The 13,184-nt window shown below is 38.5% G+C and overlaps 1 protein-coding gene across 8 annotated transcripts in view; it reads left to right on the plus strand.

Moving 5' to 3' along the window:
- The window catches only part of amph (amphiphysin), a 34,257-nt gene extending 21,945 nt beyond the window's left edge, over window positions 1-12,312 (plus strand). The window contains exons 11-24 of one of the 8 annotated variants that reach the window (XM_044369132.1): window positions 1,691-1,810; window positions 1,967-2,050; window positions 2,582-2,608; window positions 2,835-2,858; window positions 3,442-5,064; window positions 5,311-5,340; window positions 6,785-6,826; window positions 7,736-7,819; window positions 7,853-7,966; window positions 9,288-9,338; window positions 9,653-9,706; window positions 9,951-10,139; window positions 10,747-10,848; window positions 11,107-12,312. In XM_044369132.1, the coding sequence (XP_044225067.1) occupies window positions 1,691-1,810; window positions 1,967-2,050; window positions 2,582-2,608; window positions 2,835-2,858; window positions 3,442-5,064; window positions 5,311-5,340; window positions 6,785-6,826; window positions 7,736-7,819; window positions 7,853-7,966; window positions 9,288-9,338; window positions 9,653-9,706; window positions 9,951-10,139; window positions 10,747-10,848; window positions 11,107-11,211 (2,649 nt within the window). In that variant the 3' untranslated portion in view covers window positions 11,212-12,312. Of the gene's footprint in view, window positions 1-1,690; window positions 1,811-1,966; window positions 2,051-2,581; window positions 2,609-2,834; window positions 2,859-3,441; window positions 5,065-5,310; window positions 5,341-6,784; window positions 6,827-7,735; window positions 7,967-9,287; window positions 9,339-9,652; window positions 9,707-9,950; window positions 10,140-10,746; window positions 10,849-11,106 lie in introns of all 8 variants that reach the window. The other 7 variants (XM_044369129.1, XM_044369134.1, XM_044369130.1 and 4 more) reach the window with 7 other exon arrangements.
- Window positions 12,313-13,184: the final 872 nt, after the last annotated feature.

The raw sequence follows: 13,184 nt of genomic DNA on the forward strand, positions 1-13,184 counted from the left end.
TGATGATACAGCTAAAACAGTTTTACAGTACTTAAAACATCAATTACTGTTTTAATAAGCTGCAGATGTGTTGTCCATATTCCTTTACAATACGAAAACCGTCAGTAAAACAACTCTAGACTACAGTATAGATGTTTCTGCTCTGCTTCTGAAACGTTTTAGTGGACAAATGTGCTGAATGAGACAGAGTCCTGATGGAGTCCTAATGCAGCCGGGTCCAGTTGACATAAAGTTACCTGTTACTTACACATAAAGTATTGGGAACCAGTGTTGTAGAATATATCATCCTCCATCATGTTGTAGTCGTGTGTGTTGTAGACTTCAGATCATCAAACTAAACACTGATGCTTCCTGGAAGCATCTTCAGCCTGTTGTCATACTGACATGTCATATGTCTCCATCCTGCTCATGTCTGGTGTGGTGCCATGGTAAGTAACCATGTCACATTTAGTTAGTGGTGGTGAACCTCTGTAGCGCTGTAGCAGAGTCATCTGTATGAGCTTTATTTAGTCTTGGTTGGCTAAGACATTTTTAGTGGATTAGTGATGTTTTACTGAAGTGCACAATTCATACTTCCTGGAAAATATGCACTAATGTATCTTTATCTTTTTTAAGTAAAATTAAAGAGATTTAATCATACTTAATAATTGGTCAATAATTCCCATTGATTATTTAAAACATGTTACCAACTTCATCGCTGACACGTGGGAATGCAGTGACATCACAGTGACAACAGATGAGTTGCAAACAAACTGAAATGAACACACTTGAGCATCTGTTAAAAGTCTTTATAACTACAGGAAGTGTGAGGGGTCAAAGTAGAAAATGTATTGGACATTCATGACAGCTTTAGTAAAATTCTTCTCTTGTTTTTCTCCTTTAAACCAATAGTTTATATGTTTAAAGTGTGTGTGTGTTCACAATCTGCTCATGTCGTAGTGATGTCATCACATCTGCTGATCTCAGCAATGAAACTGTTGAGTAAGAATTTGATTATATTCCACAGCCATTTTTTTATTTAATAAGCATTAGATTTAAAGACTGCTGTCATCTGCAGTAAAACATCTTTAAAAATATGGGAGGAAGTCTCCAGATTGATTAGTTGAAAAAATGTATCAACATTAGTCCACTAAGAATTTCTTGAGTCAAGAGTCTTGATTAGTTGATTGATTTTTCTTAGCTGTCAAATAAATAGTACCTTTATAGAAATAGATAAATGTTTAATTTACAGAAATAAATAAAATGGTACATTTATAGAAACATTTCAATTGTACATTCATAGAAATAGATAAAGGAAACGTATTGGAAATAAAGCCGTTGAGAGTAACCAGCATGTTTCCATAAAAGTACATTAGCTGATTCTGTAGACTTGTAGTAACTGAATGAATGGAAGGAACATATTACAATACTGAATTTCTCAGCATGGGGCTCACCACCCTACATGGGCTCTCTTGTTATGGAGAAGGTTTCTTAAAGTTTACATGTAAACATTGATATTTTGCAGCAATATGTGTGTTAATAATAATGATATACTGGGAGGAGTGTTTTCTCCTTTAAAATGACATGGAATGTTGTATCATTGTCCACATGCCCCTGCCATGCTCTTTGATTGAGAGCACAAACAGTAAATTGATCACAAAAGTAAAGAAATTCTGCTTGATTAAATCTGCTCATGGTTGTGTTTTGGCAGCTTAAAAAGGGACCCCCGGTGCCTCCACCACCAAAGGTAACCCCCACCAAGGAGGTGGCCGAGGAGCAGATCATCGACCTGTTTGGAGGAGAATTCTTACCAGCGCCTTCACCATCGCAGGTCTGTGTACATTAACAACTCCTAACAGCAATGTAGAGATATGACAGACTCATGCTCATTTTCTTTCCAACAACTTGTACTGTGCAACAAAAGCCTGTACTTGTACTTGTACACCTGTTTATCTGTTACCTACTTTTGTTTTTTTGTTGTCCACAGCCCAATGAAAGACCAGGAGAATCTCTTCTCGACATGGACTTTGATGCTTTTCAGCCTGACGAAAGTGTCTCACCAATACCACAGGTTCGATTCTTTAATTGACCAATAACATTCACATTTCTTATTAAAATAGATGTAGAATGGTGTGAAAACTACATTTTACTGGAAGGAACTGTCAGATGACACAAAAGTGGATCAATACAAGAAAACTTATGAATCTGATCAATTTTTAATCAGAACTGAATGACGAATAATGAAGAGCTGATTCAAATAAACAAAACCAGGATATACGGGAGTCATTAAAGAAAACATCAGTCAGTAAAGGTGACACATCACGAGTCCAGGGGCAGTACAAAGTACTACAGAGGACTACAGAGTGTGTGTATGTGAGTGTGTCTGTTATATATGTATGTATAAAGTATATATATATATCATATATCATATGTATATATATATATATATATATATATATATATATATATATATATATATATATATATATACCAGAAGTCTGTCCCTGTTAATCCCATCAGGAGCTGTCGGACTGTTAATAGTAATCTGTATAAACTCGTTTTCTTGACCTTGTTAACCATATTAACATGCTCTCACCTGCAGACAGCTGTGCCTTGGGATATGTGGTCGGTGAGTAAAGTCTTCTTTCTTAATCTAAAAAAAACTATTATAATTTTATACTATTATGCCACAAGCATGAACATTTAGTTCATCCTCCAAATTTACACCCAAATTATAATGGAGGGTAAAACCCACTTTATGGGGGGATTAGAGAATTAATAATAATGTGTAGTTTAAAAATGAACAGTTCTGCACATATGAAACATCTTAAATGTCTTTCTCTTTGTTTTTCAAGGCAAACGCCCAACCAGTGCAGCCTGTAAGTCAACACTGTAACACAACATCTTCACTATTTGTTTCACTATTTGTTTCACTGATGGAGAGTGAGTGCTGTGTTAAAGTTCATTCTGCTATATATCATTGTATTCACTTCATTTATACAGCTGAACTGGCTGCACAAAGATAACACTGGTCACCAGATGAGTCCTGTGTTGGGACTTTGTTTTCTGTTTTACTGTTGATTTCAAAATAAATTTGAATGACTAAATTACACTCCTACCTGAATGCACTTTTTTTGTATTGTAGCTCTGTTGGTCATGTTTTTCATTTTTAGAAGTGTCTTAATTTATCCAGAATTCACAGTGAACGAGTCTTCCTGAAAGCAGGCAACAACTCAACAGAAAACTCAGACATGTACCTTCAATCTGTTAATTAGATCTAAGAGCAAGTCAAAGTCTGTCTTTGTGCAACCAGTCTCTGCTTTCTTAAACCATTTCTATCAACTACACAAAAACACACTTAGTATTTATTCACCTCCATGCACTGGCCTTCCAGTCGGATTCATTATTGTGGGTTTCGAGTCGGGGATTGTCAAACTTTAATTCCCTGAATCTCCCAAACAGGCTGCAGACACCAGCTTTGTCGCCGACTGGTCCGCTGACTTTGGTTCAGCGACAGCAAATGGAGATGCTGCTTCAGGAGCTGAGGCCCCCACCGATCTTGGGGCCCCTACTGCTCCTGGGGCCACTGCTGCAGGGCCAGAGGGGGCGGAGGGCAGGGCACAGAGTGGGGCTCAGGGCTGGCCCCAGGGAGACTCCTGTCAGCCAGGTGGAGACGCACCTACACTTCCTCATCCGCAGGACAGTGAGGCAGCCATAGCACCTGAAGATGAGGTTAGCAGCCGGGACCACAATCCTCTAACTTACCCCAACCTCCATCCCTCTGCAGTCGGAGGTGATGAAGCTGAGACAGAGCAGGTAGATTCAGGGGGAGATGTAGCAGGGAAGGAGGACCGCAGGAAGTCAACCCCAGGACTTATTTTCACGAACGAGTACGGTGAACAGATTCAGGACAGCACTGAGGACAGAGGGGAGAAGTGGTCCAGGTCTCCTGATGGGTCTGGGTCTGAGTATGAGACTGCTGAGGAATGGGGTGATGGAGGTCAGGGCGGGGACTGGGCAAGTGCAGATGATGAACTTTCATATGAAGATCCTCCCCAGCGGGGGGATGTTGCAAAAAGTAGAATTGATGGTGAGGCCACAGATCAGCCTCAAACAGTGTCAGCAGATAAAAATATTAATTGTTTAGCTGAAGACAAGCCGCCAGAAAAACAACCTGACCTCACAAGTCCTTCTGAAACACAGGGAGGTGTGTTTGATTCTGATCCTTTTGCTGAAACACAGGGAGGAGGTGCGTTTGATTCTGATCCTTTTGCTGAAACACAGGGAGGAGGTGCGTTTGATTCTGATCCTTTTGCTGAAACACAGGGAGGAGGTGCGTTTGATTCTGATCCTTTTGCTGAAACACAGGGAGGAGGTGCGTTTGATTCTGATCCTTCAGCTGAAACACAGGGAGGAGGTGCGTTTGATTCTGATCCTTCAGCTGAAACACAGGGAGGAGGTGCGTTTGATTCTGACCCCTTTGCTGAAACACAGGGAGGAGGTGCGTTTGATTCTGACCCCTTTGCTGAAACACAGGGAGGAGGTGCGTTTGATTCTGACCCCTTTGCTGAAACACAGGGAGGAGGTGCGTTTGATTCTGACCCCTTTGCTGAAACACAGGGAGGAGGTGCGTTTGATTCTGACCCCTTTGCTGAAACACAGGGAGGAGGTGTGTTTGATTCTGATCCCTTTGCTGAAACACAGTTTGGAGACAGGATGGGTGGCTTTAAATGTGATCCATTTGCTGAGACCTCAGGAGAAGGTGATGTTGTGGCCGCCAGTGATGGAAGAACTGGGTGGGATACAGATCCATTTGCCAACAGTCTCCCAGCAGCGCCTTCAGATACTGAAGGTCCTGCCACCAACACCACATCTTGGCAGGAAGTCAGTAACAATATTGGCTTCTACTCTTCTGTCACTCAAGAAAACTCTGCGTCCTTCTCTGGCACAGCAGCACAAGGAATTAAAGATGTAAGCATTCCCAGAATTCACAAAGAACCAGAAAATTCAGACATGTCCGAAGATGAGGCTGCAAACCGGAGATTTGGAAAGTTGTACCAAGAGCTAGATACAGAAAAGGAAGAGGTACTTGACTTCCTCCCCTTCTCAGTGTGGTATATTAGCATAGAGTAGACTAGAAATCTATCTTTTACCTTCCCACAGATTGAGCAACCCCACCTGGATCCCAACCTGAGCTCCTCAGCCTCTCCTCTTGCTTGCTTGTTCATTCCATAAACCATTTTCACATCAAATCCATCTTTACAATACATTTCAGACTCATCTTACCGTAAGGCTTCTAATACTAACTTGTGTCTTTGCAATTTAATTTAGGTGAACAAAGAATTTAATGGATTTTCACAGGTAAATTTTCTAGTCAATCTAAAAATGTGTTTGCAGCATTTGGTATTTATCACATGGTTTAGTCAGATAGTTCTGATATTTTTATTGATTGCTGTTCAGTAGAAGTAGAAGTTTCAACCTTTCAGATCTGAGTTAACTCTTAGTGACCAAGACTGCAAGTTTTACTTTCTATTTACAATTTTACCTATGAGCATAACGAAGACACAGTAAACACTGGATGAGCAGAGAAACAAAGACATCACCTTGTTAAATAAATGTATAATTATCATTATTATGGATAAATACATTTCTTTTACATTATATTTTGTTTATCCACCAGTCAGCCTCTTCAGTGTTTGAAACCCAAAGTTTCGGAGGTGATGCCACCCTCCAGCACAGAGAATAACAGTGAATTGGATGGCTTTTCCAATGACTCATTACAGGCTTTACCTACTTTGATCATTTGATCATTTCTGAATTAGACTGAATTAGAAGGATCTGTTAGTAAGTTTGTTACAGTTTTGAGTTAAGTTTTATAGTTTTATGTGCAGTTTATTGGGATCTCTCCCAAAAGGGAACAATTCCAAAGTCTATGAGAAATTCAACCCTTTGTGGTAATTCCAGCCCATCCTCAAAAGAAAAACGACAGTATAGGTCGAAAATTCAGCCGGCCAAAATTACCTATAGTTATGTTTGAGTGACAGACATCATCTAGCAGCCAATTATGACCTGGAGAAGTGATACAGTTCAGAGTACCTTAATATAAGGTGACAAATTTCCATATTCGGAGGTGGCGGTTTGGGTGGATGAGATAGATAGGAGTCAGGATAGTTTTTAAAAACTGTCACTATGATTGTTGTTGTGTTTACTGTTGCCATGATGACAAAGTTTGCTTAACTTTAAGAAAGTGCAAACCCACACCACATTTCAAGTGATCATTTTAACCCAAACCATAATCTTTACCCTAACCCTAACCAAGTGGTTTTTGTGCCTAAACCTAACCAGACCTTAACCGCAGTGCTATCACACCATAAAACATCATTATTTTTTAACAGTGATTTGTAATGGTTTCGGAAAGCACCAATAGAGGCAACATATTAGAAAACGCTCCTATGGGTTGTTCTGGTGTGCATGGTACAATCGACCTATTTGATCGTTTAATTATGAGGATGTGTTGGGTAAATTAGGACAGAGCTGTGGTATCATTTCATCCTCTGTATCCAAACATATAATGTATTCAGTCACTGCAGAGGTCAGAGGTCAGCACTGTCTTTTTAGGTGCTGAAACATAAAAGATTTTTCTGGGAGACTGAGCATAACTGCATGGTTACATCATCAAACCCTTTTTCCCAGAAAAGTCCCATCTTTTAATACTTTTCCCTCTTTTCTGTAAATAATTGTGTTTCTAGGTCTTGATTGCCAGTTGTGACTCTTCTTCTCTATTTCTAAAACATGCACGCTGAAGGATGCAGCTGCCCCATCATTTTTTGCTGATTTTGATAAGATGGTGAGTTAATATTTTTGGTAAAGCATGTATCATATGTCATTTAAGTTATATGATGGTGTTTTCATTGTATTTTTTTCCTGTTGAAAAGTTTTGCAGTTCTGTCCTTTAATCTCTTAGTTGTGTAAGTTTTCGTAAGGATTTCTGTCAAATATATTTCTTCTCTGTTTGATCTGCATTTTTTTAACTTTAGGAATATATTCTGTTAACTCTTTCTCTGATTGTAACAAAGTAATATATGTATATTCTATTTTCTCATCATTTATAAATGGGATTGTCCTTCCAAGAAAAATGACACAACAGCTGCCCAAAAACAACATATAGTTATGTTTGAGTGACAGCTGCCATCTAGTGGCCGAAATAATTGTGACCCAGCGCAGTGGTGCAGTTGAGATGACATATATATGTGTGGACAGATTTCCTCATTCAGAGGAGGAGGGGTGGATGGAGGCATTAACCCAATAGTGGACTTTGCTGCAGGCACCAGATTAGGAACCCTACATGCCTACATGTTGTACTGGAGTGTGTGGTCAACGGACCTGTTTGGTTGTTTAATTTGGAGGACTTGTTGGTATAAATGTTAATCTAGTTCTGATATCAGCTCTGTTCCACTCTGCTGTCAGTTCTTTGTCAGGTCATTTACCATTTTCCACCTGGTAGCAGTTTGTATCGGACACTGCTGTGAACATGTTTGTACCATGTGGCAGGAACTTCTAACTTTTAAGTGATGAAGTAAGATGTGAAGAAAACCAGCTTCATCAGTGGTTGATTTAGACATGTAAAAGCTCTTGATAAGAATCTGAGCCTGCTACTGAATTTCGTGCAAAATGTCAGTGGCATTAAGTGCCACCAGCCAACTATGGAACTGTTAAAAGGGTTGATCTCTGTCTTTGTTTGCACATTTGGCAAAAGAACGAAGCCTCTGAGACACAAGCTGCTGCCGTGACAGAACCTGTAGAGCCACAAGAGGAGCCTGCAGCTCCTCCTGCTGGAGAGGTGGAGGAGCCTGCTGCTCCTCCTGCTGGAGAGGTGGAGGAGCCTGCTGCTCCTCCTGCTGGAGAGGTGGAGGAGCCTGCAGCTCCCCCTACTGGAGAGGAAGACACAGCAGAAAGCTCTGGTAGTCCAAAGGAGGAGAAACTTGCTGTGAGTTTTGATAACAAGACCTCATTGTAACTGTCTGTCAGGCTGTACCTGTGATTATCATCATCATCATCATCATCATGACTGATCATGTTACCAACAGCTTTAACTAATGTGCAAACCATTAGTTGATTGAAAAGAATCAGTTCAATCAGTTATTTTTGAGTGAATATGTCAGAGAGGGTCAAGCTTGGTGAAGTATATTCTAATACTGAATCAGTATTTTTGTCAACAGTGATTGAACAATTGAATAATTGAAGTACTTTTGGAACATTTTGACTGAAAACACATACAGTATAAAATAAAAATAAAGTAGTTTACATTCTTTTTTATTTAGTTCTATCAACACCATTCTATATGCCTTCTTTTGTTTTAAATCCATCTGTTTTTTGGGTTTATAATGAGCCTTATGAATATATCTTGTGGTTATTTTGAGTTTGTGAGTACATTTTACATTATGCATACTAAACTATAATATCTGTAAAACAAACAAACAAACAAACAAAAACAGCTACATAGATAACAGCAGCAATTTATCTGATTATTTTTGAATTACCAGGATAAAGTCAAACTGAGTTTAGTAATCATTGAAGATTTATTAGTCGACGATTGTTTAAATCTAAAATCTAATACTATTTGTTTAATCATATAATCATTTTGTGTTTGATACTGACTATAAAGGTTTAAATGTTTGAGCAGCAGTTTAACAGTTAAAACAAAGTTAAAAGTAAACTTAAACAGCACCGAATGATTTAAGTTTTGGTCCAAATCAATGTAACATGCATGTATGATTGTTCTTGACAATATTTTACTCATTTTGCTGATATTCGTATTTTGATGTTTTGACTTGAGGAAATGCCATTTTCAGTGGAGTTATTCTTTTCATCAGTAGATTAAAAGGAAGAACTCCACATTAAACATTTCCTGGTTTAATGTAATTAAAGATTTGTAAATGTGAAGCTACGTCCTTGAGGAAAAGGTCAGAGTTAAGATATCAGTGTTACAGAATACTGAACTGTTTTTCATTCATGAGAAGTGTTGAGCCTGAAGGTTCAGTATGTAATGCTAAAATATTCAGTCATACTATAGGAATTGTTACTAGATGGAATTGTGTATATGATTAAATGATACTGAAAACTATTCATTTCCAACGTAAATACACTTAGATGCCCAAAATGTCGATCTTACACAGGTGTTTAATCTGTAAAATTGCTGAATTACTTAACTGATCTGCAGCAGATGCTAATAACTATGCTTAACTCAGCATGTGACTTTAAAAAAGTTTTTGTTCCTGTGGAATGAAATATTTTCTGTCTGCACACAGACTCCTTCAGCTGAAGAGGCCGAAATATCTCCAAATGAAGCTGCTCCATCAGTAAATATCACTAAACTTTCATCAATGACCATAACTGACCATTACTGAGTTATTATATCAATTAGAAATGATGAGACAGCTAATATTCTGGCTTTTGATTTGAGTGAATCACCACTTCCTAAACATGTATTGTTTGGAATTTTGCATGTGAGTACTGGAGCACTAATTGTATGCCTTCATATATGAATGTAAATCATTAACAACCAGATCACAGGATGTTAAAATTCTTTTTGTATTGTATAGTAATATTTCAGAAAGTGTCAGAGCAGATATGTAATAAAACAATTGTTTAAATACTTGTTTTGTGTACAAAGGAATCAGTTTCTGCTCCAGAGGAAAAGAAGGAAAGTCCTGTGGATGAAGCTTCGGTAAATATTTCCAAACTCAGCATAATCAGTCTTGACAAATGTAAGATTGAGAGGATCACGCAATCAAGCTTTTATCTTTTGTTGATAGATTATTGAATAATAAATAAAATGTGAGTACAAAATAGATGTAAATTTAAACTACTATTATCATATTAACCCTAATCTAATATTCTGTTGTTTGTGTGATAAAGAGAGAAAGTGGAAGTTATTAATGTGAGGGCTAAAAGCTGTTTGTCTTCCACAGGAAAAGATGCCAATCCCGTCTGTGGTAATTGAGCCTGCTTCCAGCAATGAAGGTGATGATGACCGTGATGCTGACATCATCTCTCCTACCACCATCAGTGACAACGGTGTGACTGCTGAAAACCAAACCATCAAACACATGAGTCCGTCCGGTGGAGTCTCAGGACTTCCTGATGACTTTTTGTACAAGGTGGGACTTTCTTGAGATAATTGTTATGGCGACACACTTGACAAATGTATTTTGGGTTAAATGCTTAATGCTTTGCTCCAGAGGGATGCAATTTGTGTCCAATTTCATAATCTCAAAATGTCAAACGTTGTAAAAGTTATCCAGCTGATCTTTTTACAGCTACATCCATGCCTGTGTGTCAACAGGAAGCGCTGAGAGGCAAATGGAGAATGAAACTCTATAAAACAGATTTGCCTTCATGTAAACACACAAAATATGACATTACAAGTTAATATCAATGATGTCACAAAACATATTGATTGTTGCTGGCTGATACAGAACAATTACAGTCAGCAGATCAGCAAGAGTGAACAAATACATGAAAATCATTACACGTGACATAACTAAGACTGAGAATGTCCAATCAACATCTGACACTCTTCAATTCATTCACATATTATAATGTATCATTCATTCATGGATGGAGATTTCTGAATAGTCTAAGTTGTCCCAAACTAATCCTAAATGAAGGAAATTAAAAATGAGCAAAAACAGCATACACTTCAAAGGGTTAATATGCCCAATTTGTTGTCACAGCAGAAGTGGTGACAGTGTTTTCCTCCTGTAGGTGGAGACGATCCATGATTTTGAGGCTGCAAATTCTGATGAACTAGAACTGAAGAGAGGTGATGTGGTGTTGGTGGTTCCCACTGCCTCTGTAGAGGATCAGGTAAGCAAAGCATTTCATTAGTGACATTAATGTCACTGATGAAAGGCCAGCATCATCCTGGAAAGATGGAGTTAACAGAGCAGTTGTAAACACAACAGATCAATGAACATCTGTACATAAACATGAGTGTATGGTACAAATGCTGCAATAGTTGTGACACCAAACAACATGATTCTTAAACACTTAATAGGGTCAATGGGGTTGAAGATTTGAACTCAGACAGGTAATCATGTTTTTTTTCTGTGGCTGTTGTTGCAGGATGCTGGCTGGCTCACAGGGATCAAAGAAAATGACTGGTTAACACTGGGAGCTGGTGCTGAAAAGGGACTTTTCCCAGAGAACTTTACGCAGCGTTTGGAGTAAGAAGACTCTTAAGCTGGTGGAAAAAATAAGCAGAAGTGAGAGACATGGGTGCATAAGTCATCAAGTCAGCATGTAGCCAACCCCTTTTCTGAAAAAAAACAACAACCTTGTAACCTGCTGCAGTGGTATGCTGGACAACTTAAGGCTTTCTTTGGTAGATGAAACTTTTCGGTCTACAGAAATGAATAAACACTAGTACTATTCCCAGCATTACGGAAAATTAAGAAGCATGATGTGATAGTATGATCTACCCTTATCTGGAAATAAGATGTTTTTTTGAAAGCAAGCAAAAAATGATGTATGGTTTATAGGGAATGTTGCAATCTGTACATGTTCACACCCACAAACCTACAAAAGGAGGAAAATTGTTTCTGAAGAAAAACAACAACAACAACAAAAGAAACAACTGTACCTTCTTTGCACCAAGTGTGTTGTACTGATTTTGTTGCTCTGTTGTGGAATATATCAGAATTTGTAGTGCTGTGATCTCTTTAAATGTTATTATGTATAACATGAAACTCTTGAGTTTGTTGGTTTTTTTCAGGTATGTTATCACTGTTTGTATGTTTCTGTAACATCATGAGTGTGTGTGTCTGTGGGGACGTTTTGTTTGGCATATGTGGTAAAGAATTAAGTCATTGATGAGTGTTGCTGTGGTTTTGCCAAAACAAATATTGACATGTATTATCTTAACATAGGGACACAAAGCAATGCACATCAAGCATGAGAATCTAAAATATTTATAATAGTAAGAGTTCCAAAATGAGCAAATTAAGTATTTCCCCACTATTGAAAATATCTTTGTATAACTAACATGTCATCTAAAATCCTATTTTGAAGACACCAAGCCATCCAGAAGGCAGTTCAATCTTATCAGCTATTTCTTTCGAAATGCATAATTACAGAGAAGGTATTAAAAAATCCAATTTGCAATCTATGTTGTTGGTATATATCAGTTCTCTGTATTACAACAGTTTCATAAATCAACACGTATGATGTCACTTCCTTTGATAGTGAAGTTAATTGTCAATGTAGACCCTTTTGTGATGTACATACCATAAACATCTATGTGACAGTCAATAAATAAGACTTCATAAGTTACAATTTGTCAGTTTTTTTGAGCTAGTTATAGTTGTGACTTGGAAATCATCACTGATCTGGTCTCAAAGAGTATGTCAGCACACCATGAGGAGTCCTGCTTCACGATTGTTAAAGTTTCAGTGGAGTGTCCTCTTCAATTTTTTTCACAAACCAGATGAGAGAAACCTTTAATTAAAGGATAAGTGATAAAAATCACTCCAAGATGAGTATTGGGTGAATACATTTTTCTTGAGGTCATAGAGACTTGGAAATAGACTTTAGGGGGGTTATGTTAGGGTAGGTATGGGGGTAAAACGAGGTTTGTCTCGCTGGACAAAACGGGACAAATGTGAATAACTTTTGATAGGGAGGTCATAGAGACTTGGAACCAAGCTCCATCCCCACTAATTCAGGTATTTTTTGAAATGGCTGTATCTCAGGAACGGAAGGTCGTAGAGACATGGGTCTAAGACTGGAGCATTCAGAGCCCCCGAATTATGTCTGACACCATCCACTCCCGAGTCTCTACGACTTTTGGTTCCCAAGTTATAGAGCAAAACGTCCTCCCCATTGGAAATGAATGGGATGAAAATTTGTGTGGAGGCCGAAATCGAGCACGCAGAAAGTATTTAGGAGCACGTTTCAGGTCATTTGGAGTCTATTCGTACCACTCATGGAGTGACTTTTTGAAAAATCTTGACACCCATGAGAGATGAGGTAGGCGTTAAGGTATAAGAGGTAGGTAAGTGTATTTAAAGGTAAGTTGTGGACTCTTTGGTCTGGCCTCAGTGCATCCGAGGCACGCAAGCCCCCACGCCACGTCAAGGCAGAGTCCATGTGGAGGTTAGGGTTAGGGTGGGGGAACTGAACCCCACCCCCAACTGAGTGGGGGA

This window comes from Thunnus albacares, chromosome 12 (assembly GCF_914725855.1).
Source record: "Thunnus albacares chromosome 12, fThuAlb1.1, whole genome shotgun sequence".
Lineage (NCBI taxonomy): Eukaryota > Metazoa > Chordata > Actinopteri > Scombriformes > Scombridae > Thunnus > Thunnus albacares.